The sequence below is a fragment of the Pollicipes pollicipes genome, unplaced genomic scaffold (genome assembly GCF_011947565.3).
Source record: "Pollicipes pollicipes isolate AB1234 unplaced genomic scaffold, Ppol_2.1 Scaffold_7262;HRSCAF=8765_pilon_pilon_pilon, whole genome shotgun sequence".
Lineage (NCBI taxonomy): Eukaryota > Metazoa > Arthropoda > Thecostraca > Pollicipedomorpha > Pollicipedidae > Pollicipes > Pollicipes pollicipes.
The window spans coordinates 4757678-4775085 of NW_023597055.1; the positions used below are offsets into that span (position 1 = coordinate 4757678).

General features: G+C 51.1%; 1 protein-coding gene across 1 annotated transcript; it reads right to left on the bottom strand.

Moving 5' to 3' along the window:
• Positions 1-12048: 12048 nt before the first annotated feature.
• Positions 12049-16206, bottom strand: LOC119114399 (uncharacterized). Its single transcript, XM_037238590.1, has 3 exons — positions 16172-16206; positions 13140-13302; positions 12049-12335 (listed from the first exon to the last, which is right to left on the bottom strand). Exons 1-3 carry the CDS (start codon positions 16182-16184, stop codon positions 12110-12112), a joined length of 402 nt encoding a protein of 133 aa, XP_037094485.1. The 5' UTR covers positions 16185-16206; the 3' UTR covers positions 12049-12109.
• Positions 16207-17408: the final 1202 nt, after the last annotated feature.

Below are 17408 nucleotides of genomic sequence, written 5' to 3' on the forward strand. Positions count from 1 at the left end.
AAAACGAAAAACTCGCGTGCGATCATTTTTTTCCAGCCACACTCCCCTTATCAGCAATTTTCAGCCAGAAATGTTTCGTAAATTTTTTAACAAACATGCTTGTAAAGACGCATGGGTTGATACAATTGTGTTGGTCGGCTTTAATCATGATCATGATTTTATGAATAAGCGTAATGCCAGACCTCTTATTTCCGAAACTTTTCAAAACACTGGAAAACATTCGTTGGTTTGTTGGCACGTCTGACGCAGACGCGACAAAACAAGCTCCTATGTCCTTGTAGCATCCCTGCTTATGGGTATGCAGCACTTACAGAGCTTACTTACAGTGCTTACAGAGCTCACAGGGCTTACACACCTCAACATGGTCCAACGTGAATAACCCTTGAATTCAATTATTCTCAAAGCCCGTCTTGCTCTACACAGCGCCGACGTAACCAATAAGGGCGCAGCCAGCACTCAACGTCTTCGGCTAGTTCACATGCCTGATTGCCAGCGCTAGTTTTTTTCCTAGAGTTTGAGCGAACTAAAAACGTGGGCTGAAGAGACAATGTGTATAAAGAATATCGCTTAACAAAACAAGCTTATTCGTAGATAAACGTGGTTTTCTGTTGTATGCTAATGACTTTGCAAGACAACAGCCTTTCCTCGTCAGATTGTTTAGTATATACTAAAGCTTCAAATAAGAAAAAACGTTTTAAACCTTTTCATTTTACTATCTAGCATATGAAATGCATTTTAGTGCTTCATAATCAACATATTAATACATCGTGAAGGGCCGATGTGTGCTTGTGTTATGGCGAATGGTCATGTTTCGGTGGCAGCAATACTGCCACTACCATCTGGGACAATGTAATGTCAGATCCTCAGGTCCTCAGATCCTCTCAGGTGGCTGGCCGCGTCTGCACCTGACACGAGGTCACATGATAGACCAATGCACAGAGGTCGGCGATGAGAATTAGTGCTGCGACCGGGCTATTGAGTACAACATTGTTACGCGGCACCTGGTGCGTTGGTGTTTGGTGCAGCTTATTCACGTGCCGTCTCCACGCGACGTGTATGTTATGCGGGTGACATCCGGGGTGTGGGGACGAAATACAGAAGTAGTTATGGTCGCACGCGGAGTGGGGCCGTGCGCGCTTGAAAGCTCTGGCTCAGGCATATCGAACGGCACAAAACATCGAGGCCAGCGGGCGACGTCATTATCTCTGAATTAAGCTTGTACTAGTGAATGCAAGCGAGCAGGCAATGTGTGGAGGCGGAGCCACGGAGGCCTATAGAATTATGTAAAATTTTAGAAATATGTAGTCTGGAATCGTGCACAAACAATCGCACGGGCTGAGGACTATCAACGATACACCGTGCTAAGCTTGCTAGCTAGGAACCAATCGATTTGCTTCATGTGATCAGCTTGCGACCTATTCATGAATGCAGCATCCCTGGCGCTTGGTGACGGAAGCACGTCAGTGTTGAAAGCCCATATAGTTACGCTCGAAAGAAGGGGCCGTACGTATTTGGTAGCACTGGCTACGAGCTACCGCATGAGTACAAAACATGGCTATCACCTGGCGGTGTTTATTTATTTAGTATGACCCACCCACGTTATGGTTGAACGTGATCGTCCGTCCTGTGAGGGGGGTCGTGTGCAAGGCCGAGTTAAAAATGCGATAACATCTCGCGCAAAGGTGTGATCTTGTTGCTTGACATCTCCGACTTGGGGCTAATGCGCGCAGTAATAGACATTTTTCCCCTGGCGCTGTATGCTGATCATCACCGTAAAGGCCGGCTTGCCCGCGCCTGGTAATGCGACGTCAGGGGCTCACGTGAACAAGGCGAAGGAGGCGACATCTGCCGGCGTCCTACCGACGTCCGATTTCCGTTGCCGGTCGATAGCATTCTGAATGACATTATCTGCGCATAGGCTCACCCACCGCGCACGGCTAGGCCCAGTAATGGCTGCTGCGCTGACCCGTCAACGTTGGGTAGCACGCTGCCAGGGGTCAACCGAAACAATGCACGCTGCTGCCAAACGCCCTCCGACTGACATTTGATCTCACAGTCCAGGGCGAGAGATGTCTTTAATGTGACCTACAGCCACCGCTTCAGGCCCCCGGGCACTTCGGCCTTTCAACTGGTCCCTTTATCTTGGGTCATAAGGGGTCCTTCTAGCCCCTCTTTGGGCCCACTTGAACACGGCCCGTTGCCGCCTCGGGGCCACTTGCCGGCACAGGACCCGCTGTTAGGCTATGTGAGCGCCTGACTGTCACAAGGGGTCCTCATTTTGTCAGGGACCCCGACCGAAGCAAGCCGCGAGACCCGGACTTGCTCCTGCGTGGGAAATGGTTCCTATGGCTTAGACCGACATGGAGTCAACTGCCCGGCGTTTGTAGTCTCTGGTCGACATGGAGGCACGGTATCAAAGCCAAAAACGCTTCAGTGGGTCACAGATGACAGCCCTGCCACCGCTTTCGTGTCTTTGACTAAGTTTGGGCGTCCTTGCCGTGGGATGGTTGTGCTTCAGTATCAAGCGCTGTTGACTACGCTCGCGTGATCTTTACATGCTCCGCCGTTTTCAGTCCGTTCCACGCGACCCATTCCGTGAGCCAGGCGCTGAATTACGAGAGCTGCTGCCCACCCAATCTCAGTCAACCGATCGACCCCAGGTCGGCAGTCCGCTGTCAGGACGCGAGTCACATCTGTTGTTCAAATGTAAACCCCCATATGTTCACTTCTGGCTATTTTGCGTTGTTATGTCATCTGATTCGTCTACTCGTGCTGAATTCGGACATTTAAACAATTGGTTGAAATTTGTATATTGTTTAACGAAAAGAAAGGGCTAAAAGTCTGTGAATTTTCGGCTGATTGTTTACCTAACCGAATTCAGCATAAGTAGATGAATCAGATGACAAAAGCAACGTTAACTAGCCAAAAAAATAGCACGGGGTTTAACCTTCGGACAGCAGACATGTGCCCGCCACCCTCGCCGCCACGGAGCAGGTGCCGAGGCGAAGCACCCTCCGGCGCCTGGCCACCGAACCGACCGCGTTGGCCGTGTTCAGGGCTGCACCGGTCCAGCCCCTTAATCCGGTTTTGGGGTGCGGGGCCAACATTCCTCGGACGACTTCAGTGCCAGTCACTGTCACAGTCACAGTGACACTGTTATAGCCCCACTGTCGTCTGCCCTCAGCCACCCTAGCGTCACGTTGTCTGTGGATATGAACCGCGAAGGCTTGAGGTCAGGGCTTAGGTTGGGGTTTGGTTAAGGATTTCTTTGATTGTTATCATTGAATAGTTCGTGCTCCGTGCGTGAAAGCACTGTTTTCCAGACATCTACTTTCGTATAAGATTGGTGCACAGATGCGCTTTCGTTTTGTGTATTGTTTTGTGGTCCGTACGTGTTTTTGAGCCTGGCAATGTTCCTTTGATATTGAATGCACCAACGTGCATATACCTGTTCTGCAATGTTTCGCGTTATTCTACTGTACTTGTATCTATTGGCACATGTCTGCCAAAAAATATCTCTACCTTAGGATTAAAACAACTCCCTTTCATCCCAGGCAACTAACCAATGTAACTTAGAATTCGAATAACTTTCTTTCACCTAGGGTCGGGTATGAAGGTCAGACCGAGGTAAAAGGTAACCTGTTTTTTTACTCGTGAGTTTGCTTCATGGGGTGGTTTCTAGTGCTCCTTTTGAGGTTATGAATGACAGGTATCCCAGCAGAAATGTTCAAGAAATGTTTTAAGGGTTAGAATAGGTCATTAGCATAAAATGACCCATGCCAGCATTTTGTTTTTTGGAACATACCACCTATCGCAGAGTAATTCACGTTGCTTATTTAAATAACGAAATAGCAGCAATCTCGTATTTTGGTCACGTTGACGTTCTAAAGGTCAAACGAGGTCACTGACCTTGAAAAATCACCATTGACCTATTGCTTAGACATGTACCTGGGTTCGCGGTGGTTGCATGGGGATGTCTGGGGGAACTTTGGACACCAATCTGGTGTATGTATGTTGTCCGACCATACTTGAACCCAAAATCATAATCTAGGAACTTTAAATTTCGACACGAGTAACTTCGAATGCAGGTTACCTCACCCTGCAAATTTGGTGTCTGTAGCTATCTCAATTTCTGATATCTCAAGGGGGTCAACTTGACCCCCACCCGAGCGAAGGGCATTCAACCGGCCACCAGCGTGCGTGTTTATGCACTTCGCACCGCTGGAAAGCTGATATATTTATGCCTGGAAATACATCTGCCATACTTTGCCTGCTAGACTGCATAAGCCACACTCATGGCGCATCTGTCATATTCACTGGAAGTACCAGTAAGTCCTCTAAACGCAGTGCAGGACGTGTGCTGCTGAAGAGATCCCCATCTTGGCAAGTCTGCTCACCCCAGGATAAAGCTGAGGAATAGACCACCACGCTCCATTCGTAGTCGGGCAGTGATTCGTAGCTTTGGCATTGACATGAAAGGTCTACTTCTGCCGCCTTTCCTTCCGCCGACCTAGCGCGTGTCCGTCCGATGACCGCTGTGGGCACGTTCGCCGACTTTGCGCGTGTCCAATGACAACTGCGGGCATGTTCGTCCGCTCAATGGATGGATTGCATCAGTCCCGTCACATGGCCGAAATGACTGCCAGGCAAGAACGCCTAGCTGCGGCAAAACGCTGCGCGGTGCTTCTGGACCGCTAGGCGGCGCGGCAAACGAGGCGCGACGGCTGGAAATAACCCGCCGGAACGCATCTGATGGAGGGTGGATTATGTTTCCATTACCGTCGTCCCTCCGACAGTTGGGGAGCGCCGGAGTGGCTGGATTGGAATCGACGGGAAGCACCGGGGTGCACCCGGCGGCCACGCTTCCTTTTGTTAGCGATGAGCTGATTTATTCTCGTGAGGCAAGAAGTTGGCGGCCGAAGAGCACCGAGTGGTCGGCTTTCTGGTTCTTTCCCGAAACAGGTAGCATGCGCGGTTCCGGGTAAAATCCAATCTCCACGCCAGACGTCGGACCGGCATAAACTAGAACTGGCTCACTGAGCTCCTTGCTGGCGGTATTTGTACATTTGATCAGGCACGAGCCTGTTGATCGGCGATCAAACACCAGTCCATGTATCCCTGATTGGACACAGCCCCTCCCTTGCCTGGTAGCAGTGATTGGATATTTAGGGCGCTTCGACTGCGCGGTCATAAAGCGCTCTTCAGGCCCCTTAGTTCTGACCACATACAACCATATACATCCCTGAACAGATAGTTATCGCGAGATGCTTTACTGAAAATCTCTGGTAGTGGGTGCATTTCTCCGTATGCTACAGCTGCGCACCAAATCACAATACGCTTCGCATTTGTATTTCTGCGGGCAGTTGGGCTAGGTCCTGGGCTTCGCCTTGTCAAATGACTCCAACAAATGTAAGTGCTGGACCATAAAGTTGGGACGAACTTCTGCTGGTCACGGGCTCACAGACAGCTCGTGCGAGTTCCATCGTTTCACTTAAAGGGAGTGTTCCACATTTATATGGGGTTTGAACTGAAATAGCCATTTTGAAGACCTTTCGGTGCTGCTTACAATCCCGCCCTTCTTAAGACCTAAGCCCCTCTAGTTTTTGAGCTGCACGCCAGCGAAAATGAGGAAATGTTTATCGGGGAGAGCATTTCAAAGTCACCGTGACATCCATGACACCATAACGTCATTGAAATCCTGCCCTTTCATAGCTTATCCTGCCATCAAGGCCAAGAAAAAAGCTGTCGAGGCGTTCATATCTGGCGTTCGTCAGCGCGATTTCAAAATATGACCGCCGTCAATCGGCTCTCGATCAATGCCATGCAAGGCACGATGACGTAGTCGTAATCAAGTGACGTAATCGATGACGTAATCGATGACGTAAACGTAATCAAACCATGACGCATTGCGCAGCCTAGTCACTAAACAGAGAATTGTGTTGTCTAGAGCAACGTTTTACATTCCAAAAATATACCAGCAGTCATAGATGGTCTTGTTTCATCATGTCTGATGCGTGCGTCATTGTATTCAAAGATGAAACATTCCCTCTAACTGGTTGGCGTTACCGGGCAGCACATGAGATCATCGCTTCTAGGACGGCTCGTGACTGGACTAATGGCTGGAAGCGTTCGTTTTAATCGAAACTGAAAACGTGAAAACTTGTGCGAAACTCGGAACACCGAGAAATAGAACCCCTCCCCCCCGTATGCATATATGTATGGAAATGTGTACTCACGCATGTCGTTTTATCCATTTTAAAGTTGGGGAGTATTATGAGAGTAGTCTCAATGAGTTGTTTTTGTCACAAACATAATTGCTTTGAATTCATGACCGTAGGAAATTGTTTGATCTCGGGATAATGCTCAATGTGAAACATGCACCAGACTTAGGCTGCGCGTAATCATGCTTCTAGAATGACCAACCCCAGGTGTCATCAGAAGATGCCGCCGAGCGGAAGGGGGAGAGACGCTGGAGCACGGTGTTCGCAAGACACGAACACTTCTGTCTCTGCAGCGTCCGTTGGCATCTGCTTGGTGGTTCTTTAGGTCTCGTTAATGCATTGCGACGATGTCTGCAGCGTTGCAAGGCGACGAGAGGCAACTAGCGATGTCTGCAGCGTTGCAAGGCAACTAGCGTTGCAGGGCGACGAGAAGCCGCAATCAAGGTGACTTTGCAAGACAAAGTCCAGTGGTCCAGTGGACCTTTCTGAAGAACCCTTCGGAATGATATCCGGCAACACGTCATCACAGAAACTCCGTGTTCTGGTGATGACGCCCAAAATGATTCCATTTTTAGCCTTCCTGTCGCAGATCTCAAAGCATTCATCGGGATCCTAATGACGTCTGGCCATCACGAGCTTTCCAGTGAACGCCATTACTGGACAAATGACGGCGACCCGGGCGTAGATATGGTTCACAGTACCATGAGTGGATCCAGCTCCATGGAACTCAAACCCTGCGTCCACTTCCAAAACAGCGAAGAACACAAACGAAACAAAAGAGATCGCGCACTCAAGGCGTGTCCACTGCTAAAAATGATGGACGAGAGTTTTCAGAAATTCGGAAGGGTGAGAGAAGGGCTGGCTATCGAGGAGAAAATAGTGCAATACTTTGGAAGCAAGTCGCTGAGGCAGCTCATCAGGGGAAGACCGATCCGGTTCGGTCCGGTTTGGTCCGAACCGATCCGGTTCGGCTGCAGAATGCGGGTCCTCGGCGACGGTGAGGACTTCCGCTGAAAGTTCCAAATGCGTCGTGACAAGAACACGGAGGCAGAAAGACGGGCCTTTTGGTAGGAGAGTTGTGAAAGACATGCTGGGTGCCGTTGCTAACCCGTCCGATCATCTTGCTTATTTCGACAACCTCTTCACCTCCCGGAAACTGCTGGTCACACTCACGTATGATGGCCACCGGGCAACGGGCACCGCGCGAGAAAGCCGCACCGACAAATGTCGACAAGTGGACGACAAGGCCTTCGCCCAAAGAGGCCGAACGAGACTGGCAACCAGTCTCGCTGCCCACAACCTGCGTCAAGCGCTAGGATCGTGGACAGCGAGCACTCGACTTAGTTCTTGGCACTCAATACTCATGGTAGTTACTATAAGGAGGCGTTGACTCCCATGACTGATAGTGCGCAAAACAGGACACCAGTGTGGGCGCTAAATATGAGAAACAAGGTGCGCAAAGCTGACTGCATTGCCGTTGTGTTGTTTCAATGCTGTTCATTTAAATATATTGACATGTCAACTAGAAAATACAGATACGAAGTAAGTAAAAAAAAAACTTTGAGCTCAGATCACAACCAATAACAAAAAGGAAACAAGGTTTCCTGGATGCGACCATAATGAATGTCTGTAATAAGTTGCGGGCAACTGTCCGTAACAGTGACTGACCGGGTTAGATCAGCATAATTATCGTTTCGTCGCGGGTATTCTCATGCTTCGCGTTGTGGGGTTATAAGCTCGTTAGATCACCTAGCAACGCCTGATTTCCCGACATCAACGTGACTTACGTCAGACAGCAAAAGCAATATTTGCTATGCGCCCCAAAGGGGATGAAGCCCCAAGAAAATTCGATTGCCCTGAATTGACACTCATACATCAACGATCTCATGTATTTGTCTATGGGCCTGACTGTCTGCACATCTTTGTATTGAGCCTAGAGCGACAGCGCTCAGAAGATCATTACTCGCTGTTTCCGATGTTTGTTGAGTTCTTAAACCGCTCTTCTCGTACATTTTCAGCTACCTTTACCTTTTCAATCTTCCTTATGCTATCGCCAACACACCTTATTGAGAATGGCATCAGGCTATTCAGGGTGCTCCTCAATTCACGTCATCCACATCCCACCCCTGAACACTGTGAGTCATACCCTGTATCACTCACATCCCACCCCTGAACACTGTGAGTCATACCCTGTATCACTGACATCCCACCCCTGAACACTGTGAGTCATACCCTGTATCACTCACATCCCACCCCTGAACACAGTGAGTCATACCCTGTATCACTCACATCCCACCCCTGAACACAGTGAGTAATACCCTGTATCACTCACTTCCCACCCCTGAGCACTGTGAGTCACACCCTGTATCACTGACATCCCACCCCGGAACACTGTGAGTAATACCCTGTATCACTCACTTCCCACCCCTGAGCACTGTGAGTCACACCCTGTATCACGCACATCCCACCACTGAGCACTGCGAACCATATCCTGTATCACTCACATCCCACCCCTGAGCATTGCAAACCATACCCTGTATCACTCACATCCCACCCCTGAACACTGTGAGCCGTACCCTACATCATTCACATCCCACCCTTGAGCACTGCTATACCCTATATCATTCACACCCATCTCTGAGCACTGCGAGCTAAACCCTGTACCTCGAGGCTTCACATGCTCAACTCCTGTCCCTGTTTGGTCTTGCGGTATTTGCTTAAATCATTTTTTACACATGGCGACGGGCAATTCATAAAAAGTCAACAGTTTGTGTGGATGTGCCGACGCCTTCCACTACAATACCCTACAATACAATCGGCTGTTACCAGACATTTCGTGTGGATATGCCGGCACCGTCCACTACAATACACTACAATACAATCGGCTGTTGCCAGACATTTCGTGTGGATATGCCGGCACCGTCCACTACAATACACTACAAAACAGTCTGCTGTTGCCAGACATTTCGTGGCGAGTGAATGCTTTCTCAATTGATTAGGTTTTTCTAACTGCTCGGCGGCCTCCGACGTCGTTCATACCAGACCATAACTACTGGTCATGTACTTACACTTAGATACATACACTGATATGGGAACACTTTCTGTAGGATGGGTACGGGCGTGCAGCCCCAAAACTCTGCAGCATAAGGAGCTGACTGGACATTATTGATGTCAGGTATATGCGGTCAAATTACAGCTGCTGGTCAGGTGAGCAATCTCCAGCTCAGGAGAAGTGGGAATTGTCTGTGACTTCGGATCATGACAATTTCGTCGCATGCTTTATTTGGGATAGATGACTTACTAGAAAAATTATGTGACGCATGTTCATCTGAACACTGTACACTGAATGCATGAAGCTATCAGTTAGGTGAAAGTGACAACTCTAACAAATGGTCCACCAGGGAACAAAAGTTAGGTGATAAAAATAGGTCGCACGCACCTAACTGGTCCGTATTAAGTACACCAGGGCGCCGATAATCCAGCGGCTAATACGCCTGCGTTGACTACTGCGCGTCTGGGAAAATCAGAGGTACGGGGCTCGATTCCCTGCTGTGCCCGTCTTTTCCGCGCCAGGGTCAGACGCAAGCGAAGAGATATTGCCTCACTAGATGAGTGTGTCGTGAAGTCCCAATGACACAAACACAGTGACACACACACACACACACACACACACACACACACACACACACACACACACACACACACACACACACACACACACACACACACACACACACACACACACACACACACACACACACACACACACACACACACACACACACACACACACACACACACACACACACACACACACACACACACACACACGTTCAGCTTACGTGGGCTACTTCGCCTCTAACATCAATGACATCAAAATGCGTCGAAACGTCCTTCTGCAGCGCTATCCTATTGTACCTATTGTACCTATTGTACCCCGTGAAGGGCAAGTATACAAAAAGTCAGCTGCAACGGATCGCTGGTTTCTCATTCGTGCTTCGCAGGCAGAAGAGGGCTCCCTTCGGCGGCAGAACGGCATCCCCTCTCCCGTGAATCGCTAGGTCTCAGGTACCACGCCTGGGTCACGTCCTCAGCATGTCTGTGCGTTCAGTCTCTCGCCCCCCCCCCCCCCCCCCCCAGACACCAGCAAGAAGGCTCGCCAGCCGGCCGTCACCCTCGTTATCTGCTGCGACGTTCCGAGCCGACGATGGCGCTAAACGAACGGCACATCACTCGCGGATGGGGCTCGGGAAGTTCCCCTCAACCTGGAAAACCGCAGATTACTCGTGGCGTATATCAAAAACCTTGGCTTGCGACATGCATCTAGCGATCAATGTGGAGCGAGTGGTACGCAGTACCGCTCTCGTGACTGAGCGCTAACAGTGCGCCACAGCGTAAAACACCTCTCTACACCGCTCGCTTCCGGCATTCTCAGCGCTTCCAAATCGCAAAAATGGACACAAAAATACTCTCCGCGTCGAGATTTGGGCTCGCGGTGAGATGTTAGGCTAGTGCGCCGTGCTGTAGACGCCGTGCGCCTGATGGTCCTGCACATGATACGTCTCGCTGATCCCCGATGCGCCTTCGTCACACACAGAAATGCGTTCGACACAGTATTGTATGTCACATTGTATTGTCACATTATTATATTGGTGTATTGCGGGTCACATTCCGAGAGGCGTGCACAGATTAGACTTTTACAGAGCGAAAGAAAAACTGCAGCAGAAAAGCAGCAAATCATATGGACCACTCTGCTGAAAGCTGCATATAACTCAGAGGCATGACCATCCATGGAATGGTTGCCATAACATAACAGTACGCATCGTCACTAAAATGCACTATAAGCAACACAACGTCACGACACACCGTTTCTAAAATGATACCAATACTCTAGGTACGATACAAACCTTCGGGAATGCCCGTTCCCGTTTTTGAAACCGCACACAGACCCAAAATAACGTCCTTCAATGGCATAATGCTAAAAATAGTACCATCTTGTTTCCAACGACTAGGTGGCTGATGCTCAGACATACACCAGGCCGGTACATGCGCCATGTTCATATATTTGAGACAATGCGGCCGCTAAAGGCAGCCAAGCAACCCGTCTTTCCACAGTTCAGCTGTGGTTCTGCCTGATCGGTAAACAGCCTAGCCGCACTCACGCCTGACGGCCGTCGTCGGGACAGGAGCAATCCCCTGCTGACCCTTACAAACTCAGTGGGACAGGCCGAGTCGTCACTTCCGGTCATCTGTCGCATGAGTGCTCCAGAGGCGACTCCGAAGAAATCCGTTCCGGGGAAATGCCCTTAACGGCAAGCAATTTCTCAAAATGTTGCAAAGGAGCGCGTCATCATAAGGGCGCGAGCGGCGTGTCTCCATGCTTCACCGCCCCTTAAAGCCCACTCCTAGACGCCGTCGGACGTGATGGAGTAAGAGGTCACGTGGTCAGACGCCTGGGTCACCTTGTAAAGCCGTTCATCATATCTCCTTCGGCAGGCTGAGTTGTGGGCCGAAGCAGACGCCCTGAACCCAGACCTGTGTAGGTCAGACGGTGGACCAATCCGTCAACCTTCACTGCTTTCCGACAGTGGGCTTGGGCCGACAACGACTTCATTAAGTCCCCGGCTCGCTCACTTCATTGGGTCTATGGTTCCCTGGTAGTAGCGGCTCCAGCATCTGTTTCGCGTGGTCGCATTCGCATGGCGGTCCAGTGCTCATCTGATTTCGACCGCGGCGGCGCTCCGCACCCCGTGGAGGCCGATGACAGGCGACGGAGCCCGCATCTCGCGGCACCCCCCCCCCCCCCCCCCGTCGTCACCAGGCACGGTCAACGGCGCGGGGGCGCGGGCGGCGTGGGCGACGCCCCCAAGCGCCTCGCTCCGCCGGCACTAGTTCAGTACGTCCCGGAGTGAGCTGAGGAAGAGGATGGCGTAGCTGTCTTCGCCGCCGTTGGCCGTGTGGATGCGGGCGGCACGATGCAGCGCGCGCATCGTCTTGGGCCACGACCTGCCTGTGAACGGCGCCGGGTACACACGGCGCACGCGGCGGCCCGGAAACGCCGCCCTCAGCCAGTCGTTGAGCCAGTCGTGCTGGTCGATGTCCTCCGGCGGCAGTCTGTCGGGAGGGGCTCTCATCAAGGACCGGGTACCGTGGGAGGGGTGGGCAAAACCTCTCACCCAGCTCCTGCGGCGGCCAGCAGGGGCTGGGTGAGAGGGGAGGGGTTGGGCGGGGGGACGGGCGGTCAGCAGGGTAAGGCGGGAGGGGTGAGAAGGGAGAAGTTGGGTGTGCGGGGTGGCGATTGCAAGCAAGAGAGGGGACGGGAAGGGAACAGTCGAAGAGTTGGAAAGGGCAGGAGCTTGAAGGAGTGCGGGGAAACGCATAAATGTGGGGGCAGAAATGGAGACAGGAAGGTGGAAAGCAAAACAACATAAACAAAACAAAACAAGAAGATAGGGAGAGAGACGGAAGGATGGCGAAATGAAAATGAAGTGGCGGAGAGATGAGGCAGGGGACTCGGTTGGGTGTCGAAATGATGGGCGAGTGTGCCGGGGAATGGGAATGGATGAGTGGTCGAGAAAAAACGACAATGCCGGGGAGATACCGTGGGAGCTGTTGGCAATCCATCACACCCTGACAAGACGACAGTAAGGCACGCGGATGGCAGCCTACAGTTCTGCTGGCGCTGCGTCACAAAATGGCCAGAAAGCAGCCAGTTCAAATTCGGTGAACATTGTTATGATGGGCTCTATTCTGACCACAGCCGGCAGGCCGTCACTCAAATGACGTCACACGAATGACAGCCCGCTGCTAGTTGGCAGCTCGTCCCCCAGTTGGCAGCTCGCCCCCTCCCCCTCCCACGTTGGCGGTCGATCCCGATTTGGCGCCCCCCCCCCCCCCGCTGGCAGCCCGCCCACTCACACTTGGCAGTGGGCGAGCTCACTACGCTTGCCGGGTCGTCGCAGGTATCCCAGCTCCAGAACCTGGATGTTCTCCGGTCCCTGGCCCAGCGCCTTGTAGTGGCTGTCGATCAGGAATATCTTGCCGATCAGGCAGGCGCCGCGCGGCAGCAGTGGTCGGATCACTGCCGGGGGAGGGGCGGCCGCACTGAGAGACAGGATGAAGCTGCCGTCTCATCACACTGCTGCTCTGAAGGATCCGAGGACTGCCATAAATAAGCTTTGACGCTCTGCCAATCCAGGCGCATTTCGTCGAGACATGTGCCGATGACGCTTTTGACTGACCTACACCAGTCATAAAAATGGGCACCCTTCGTCGCCGCAGAGTGCCAAAGAGACAGGTGCACAGCATTTTCATAGACCGACGAATATCAACCGGCACGTATATTGATGGTCGTTTTTGCCGCTGCACCATCGCGTCCCAGCGATGTCACGTGCACAGCAGGCTGGTGAGACTACGCATGCGCCGACGTTCACAGGCCGCACTTCGAGGCGGCCGGCTCTCACACATTCACTGTCCTGCGTGTCAGAGGGCTTACAGCGTCCGGACCGGTGTCAACTGGCGTTTGAAAACGGTGCTCGTGCCTCGAACGGGGCATGCTCCGACCTCACGCAGAAGTCTGAACTTGCGCGGGGGGTATACGGTGAGCCCTGAAGCATGCTGCCGACCTCTTCGTCAGCAGAAGATGAATAATGCGAGAAACGGGGCGCGAAACAAAAAACCGGTTGCCACTGGCCGGAGGGTTGCGTGTTTTCCCTCTGTTTGGTGTGGCCATGCTTCCATATGCGGGCAGCACAGCGTGACAGCCGGGATATGAGGCTGGAGGGAACGGCATGCTCGCCATCGCCTAGAGATGTCTACAAATTATGACGTACGCCGTTTGTCTTTTGTTTCTTTTGAGAGGGCAAATTGCATCACTTTTCTCTCGAAATGACCTCAATTTACCAGGAAACGCCTTCCAGAACGGAACCCTACAACCGTCTGTACGTCATTACCTGTGTAAAATTTTGACACGATGCGAGACAATTTATTGCAATGGCACGATGTAAACTTGATAAAGTGGATGTCGGCCGGGACTCACAGTCTATTCTGAGTGTTTTCCGTCGCTGGTGGAAAATAAAAGCCGGTGATATTTTGCTTTCAGGCGACCGATGACGTGACCTCTTCACAGAGTATATGTTGTAAATCATTTTCATTGATTGCCCTCATCGCAAAACATGTAATCCCGGTCAATTATGTCAAATGTGTCATAACTCCCACTAGGTTTGACAAAGCTTCGGTCATATTAAACGACATTTAACGCCGGGGAAATATTTCAGGGTCCTTCGTTGTAGCCTCATTCATAGCAGAGTCAATGCAGGGTTTCACGTACACACACTGCTATGCTCATGTTATGTACACAAGGCTTGTCCCGTAGCGCCTGGTTTTAAGCATCATAGATCAAATTAACAAACAATTTTATGTCGGTGCATGATGCCGTGTGACGAAAATACACTATGCTGCCTGTCCCACCAGCAAAGTGCTTGTGGGTGGAAGGACAGAAAATAAACTTTTGTATAGTTGACCTTGTTTCACACGTTAGAGGTAACTTGCACTGCTGCTTAATGATAATTATACAGGGTAGCTTTACGACAGGTATCCAATGCCGATCTCTGCGTGCGTGTTCTGCGTGCGTGCGCGCGGTAGCGTGTCCACATTTTGAGAAAGGAGTACCAATAGAGTCTCTCCATGTGCCCACGACAAGAGTTTAAGTTAACTTTTCGGTTGTTGTATCTTGTCTCCTAGTCTCCCGGAAATGCAGGTCAGTTCACCCTTACCAACAGGCTTTGTTGCATCAGGCAACAATTGCATATCGGCCACAATAGATCTCAGGGACGGTAGCCGAGTTAGGAGCACCTTTTGTATGCACGTGCAAGTGGGGCAACAGTTGCAAGAGTGCATCCATACTGGTATTGCTTCTTTTAGTACAGATAATGCAAGTAATTATGGAACAGATGGCAAATATTCATATGGCTTCAAGCTGTTACTTAAATGCGCGTAAAATGCATCAGCACTGGAAAACACCACAAGACGCGTGGCTACAATGGCACTAGCACAAACCAACGCACAACATCCCGTTGCTCAATGGTTGAACAAGAGTTTGACAGTTTAGGCGCTGGGGACAATTGATTTATAAATATGCTTTCCAAGATTTGGAGGCTGTTTTTTCCATTGCATCTCCAAAGGATGCCGTGTTGTGCATCAGTTGCTGTTATGCTAATGTTCTATCATGTTCATATGTGATGTGGACATGACAGAACACTCACACGACAGCGGCTGTGGGACAACTCTTGACATCCTTTGCTGGAGCTTTTTTTAATATTGGCTAATTTTAGGGAGTTCGTGAAATAATTTGGATGTTTACTTGCCACTTGGCGTACAATTGATAGAAAGTACTTATTTCGACGGGGTTTTCCTTTAGCTGATTGCCTTGATTCGGGTATTCGAAATACGTTTTTGTGTCTGGTTGAAATACAGCAATTGAAATGTAAATATGCTGCATTTTGTCTCGTACCAGCGCATCCATCATTGCTTCAGAATGCACGGTGCCCGGCATCATCGTTGGTCACTGAAATAATTTTTGCGTACTACTTTACACCCAGCCCCCCCCCCCCTTATTCCAGTCCCCCGTGCCTTTCCACACGACGCATTTACTTTTGTGTGTGTGAAAATGGAAGAAGGTTGATTAAAATGCCTAAACATCCAACAGGGCCTGCTTTTGATCATTCGCATAGATCATGATGACCTTGAAAACATCGCAAGGCTTTGGATGCTTAGAAGCCGTGCGAATGCACCTCGTACATCTCGGGAGCTAAATCTGAGCAGGATTTCAGGAACACTGTCACATGCAATGCCAAAGTGTCAGAAGAAAGCCCCGAACCTCCGATGACCGTTGGCGTGCACAGGAGGACACTTGGGGCAGGGCGGGGCCTTCCCAGCACTTCCCTACTCACCAAACTTGACCATATCCGCGTCCTCGTCCTCGGCGGGGGTCGACACCGACAGCGCGGCGCCGCTCGCGGTCAGCACGAGCAGCAGCGGGGCAAGCGCGCGCGGCGTCATGGCCGCTGGCTGCTGCCTGAAATGGCACCGCCGGCCGCGCGCGGCGCTCTTATGCGTCGCCGCCGCCCCCGCGTCGTCCGTCGCACGGCGGGACGGGGCGCCGCAGCGTTCCACTGACCGCCCGGCTCGGCCACCGAGGGTCGATCAGCTGTCTGCAACGCTGGTGGTCCGAGGATGTGGTCTGGATTTGCGACGGTACGCAGAACGGCGCAGGACGTCGAGTCATGTACAGCGAATCCAAGGCCTGATGCCCGCGGGGTGATGTGTACACCACGTTCCGTCACCTTCACGTGTGGGGCCGACGTCGAGGACTGCTCGGCTGTTTGGACAGAGCTGAAAGCGCATCTGCCATTGTCTCCTGCGACGGAAAGAAGACTGAGAGCACGTACATGTTCAATACTTCAGATGCTGAAAGTTTTAAAAAACAGTGACAGATGTATTTAGGTACATCACACACACAGCTTACGCCCGGTTTCAGGCACGATTGCCTGCTCAAGGCGGTAGCCACCTTCGTCACGCTCTTCTTCATCTGAGTACAAGCAGATCCAAGAGGAGCTGTGTGTCCGAACCCTCCTCAAAAACGTTAAAGCACCAGAACCTTTCCATACGCTTATCGTCGGACAGGTGACGCATAATTCGTAGTCAGGCCCACTATGGTGCGATGCTGGCTCCGCCCTCGGCCCCGACCCAGCCTTTCTGCTGCCTGGTGTGGCAAGTACCGAAAAAAGTGCTGATCTCTTATAGCCACCTCGGCCAGTGCCTCTCGTACGAATGAGATAACCAGTAATTCAGAAGGCAGCGCTTCTTGCCTTAAAGTGCACCAAAAACATAACCAATCAGGAATCTTATTGACTTTCACCACCAACTCCCCGGGGCGGGACGAACATGATGCTGGTGCGACGTGCTGTGAGGATGTGACATTGTTCAACAAGCTCGGACACCGAAGATACGTCATGTTGTAAATCCGCAACTTTTAGGTGCTGCTTTTACTAACATGTGTTCTCTTCAGGTTCTCAGTTCACAGCTGATTTTAATCGGTAGCTCGCCTTGATGCATTTGTACCATTCACACTGATATTTGTTCCCTGTCGATGTGTTGGGACTGGCTTTATATATCGCTGACAGTTAA

Coding starts and splice junctions, on each gene's coding strand:
- LOC119114399 (XM_037238590.1), bottom strand. Junction 12,336..13,139: donor GAGCTCGCCCACTGCCAAGT/GTGAGTGGGCGG, acceptor CCCTCCCGACAG/ACTGCCGCCGGAGGACATCG.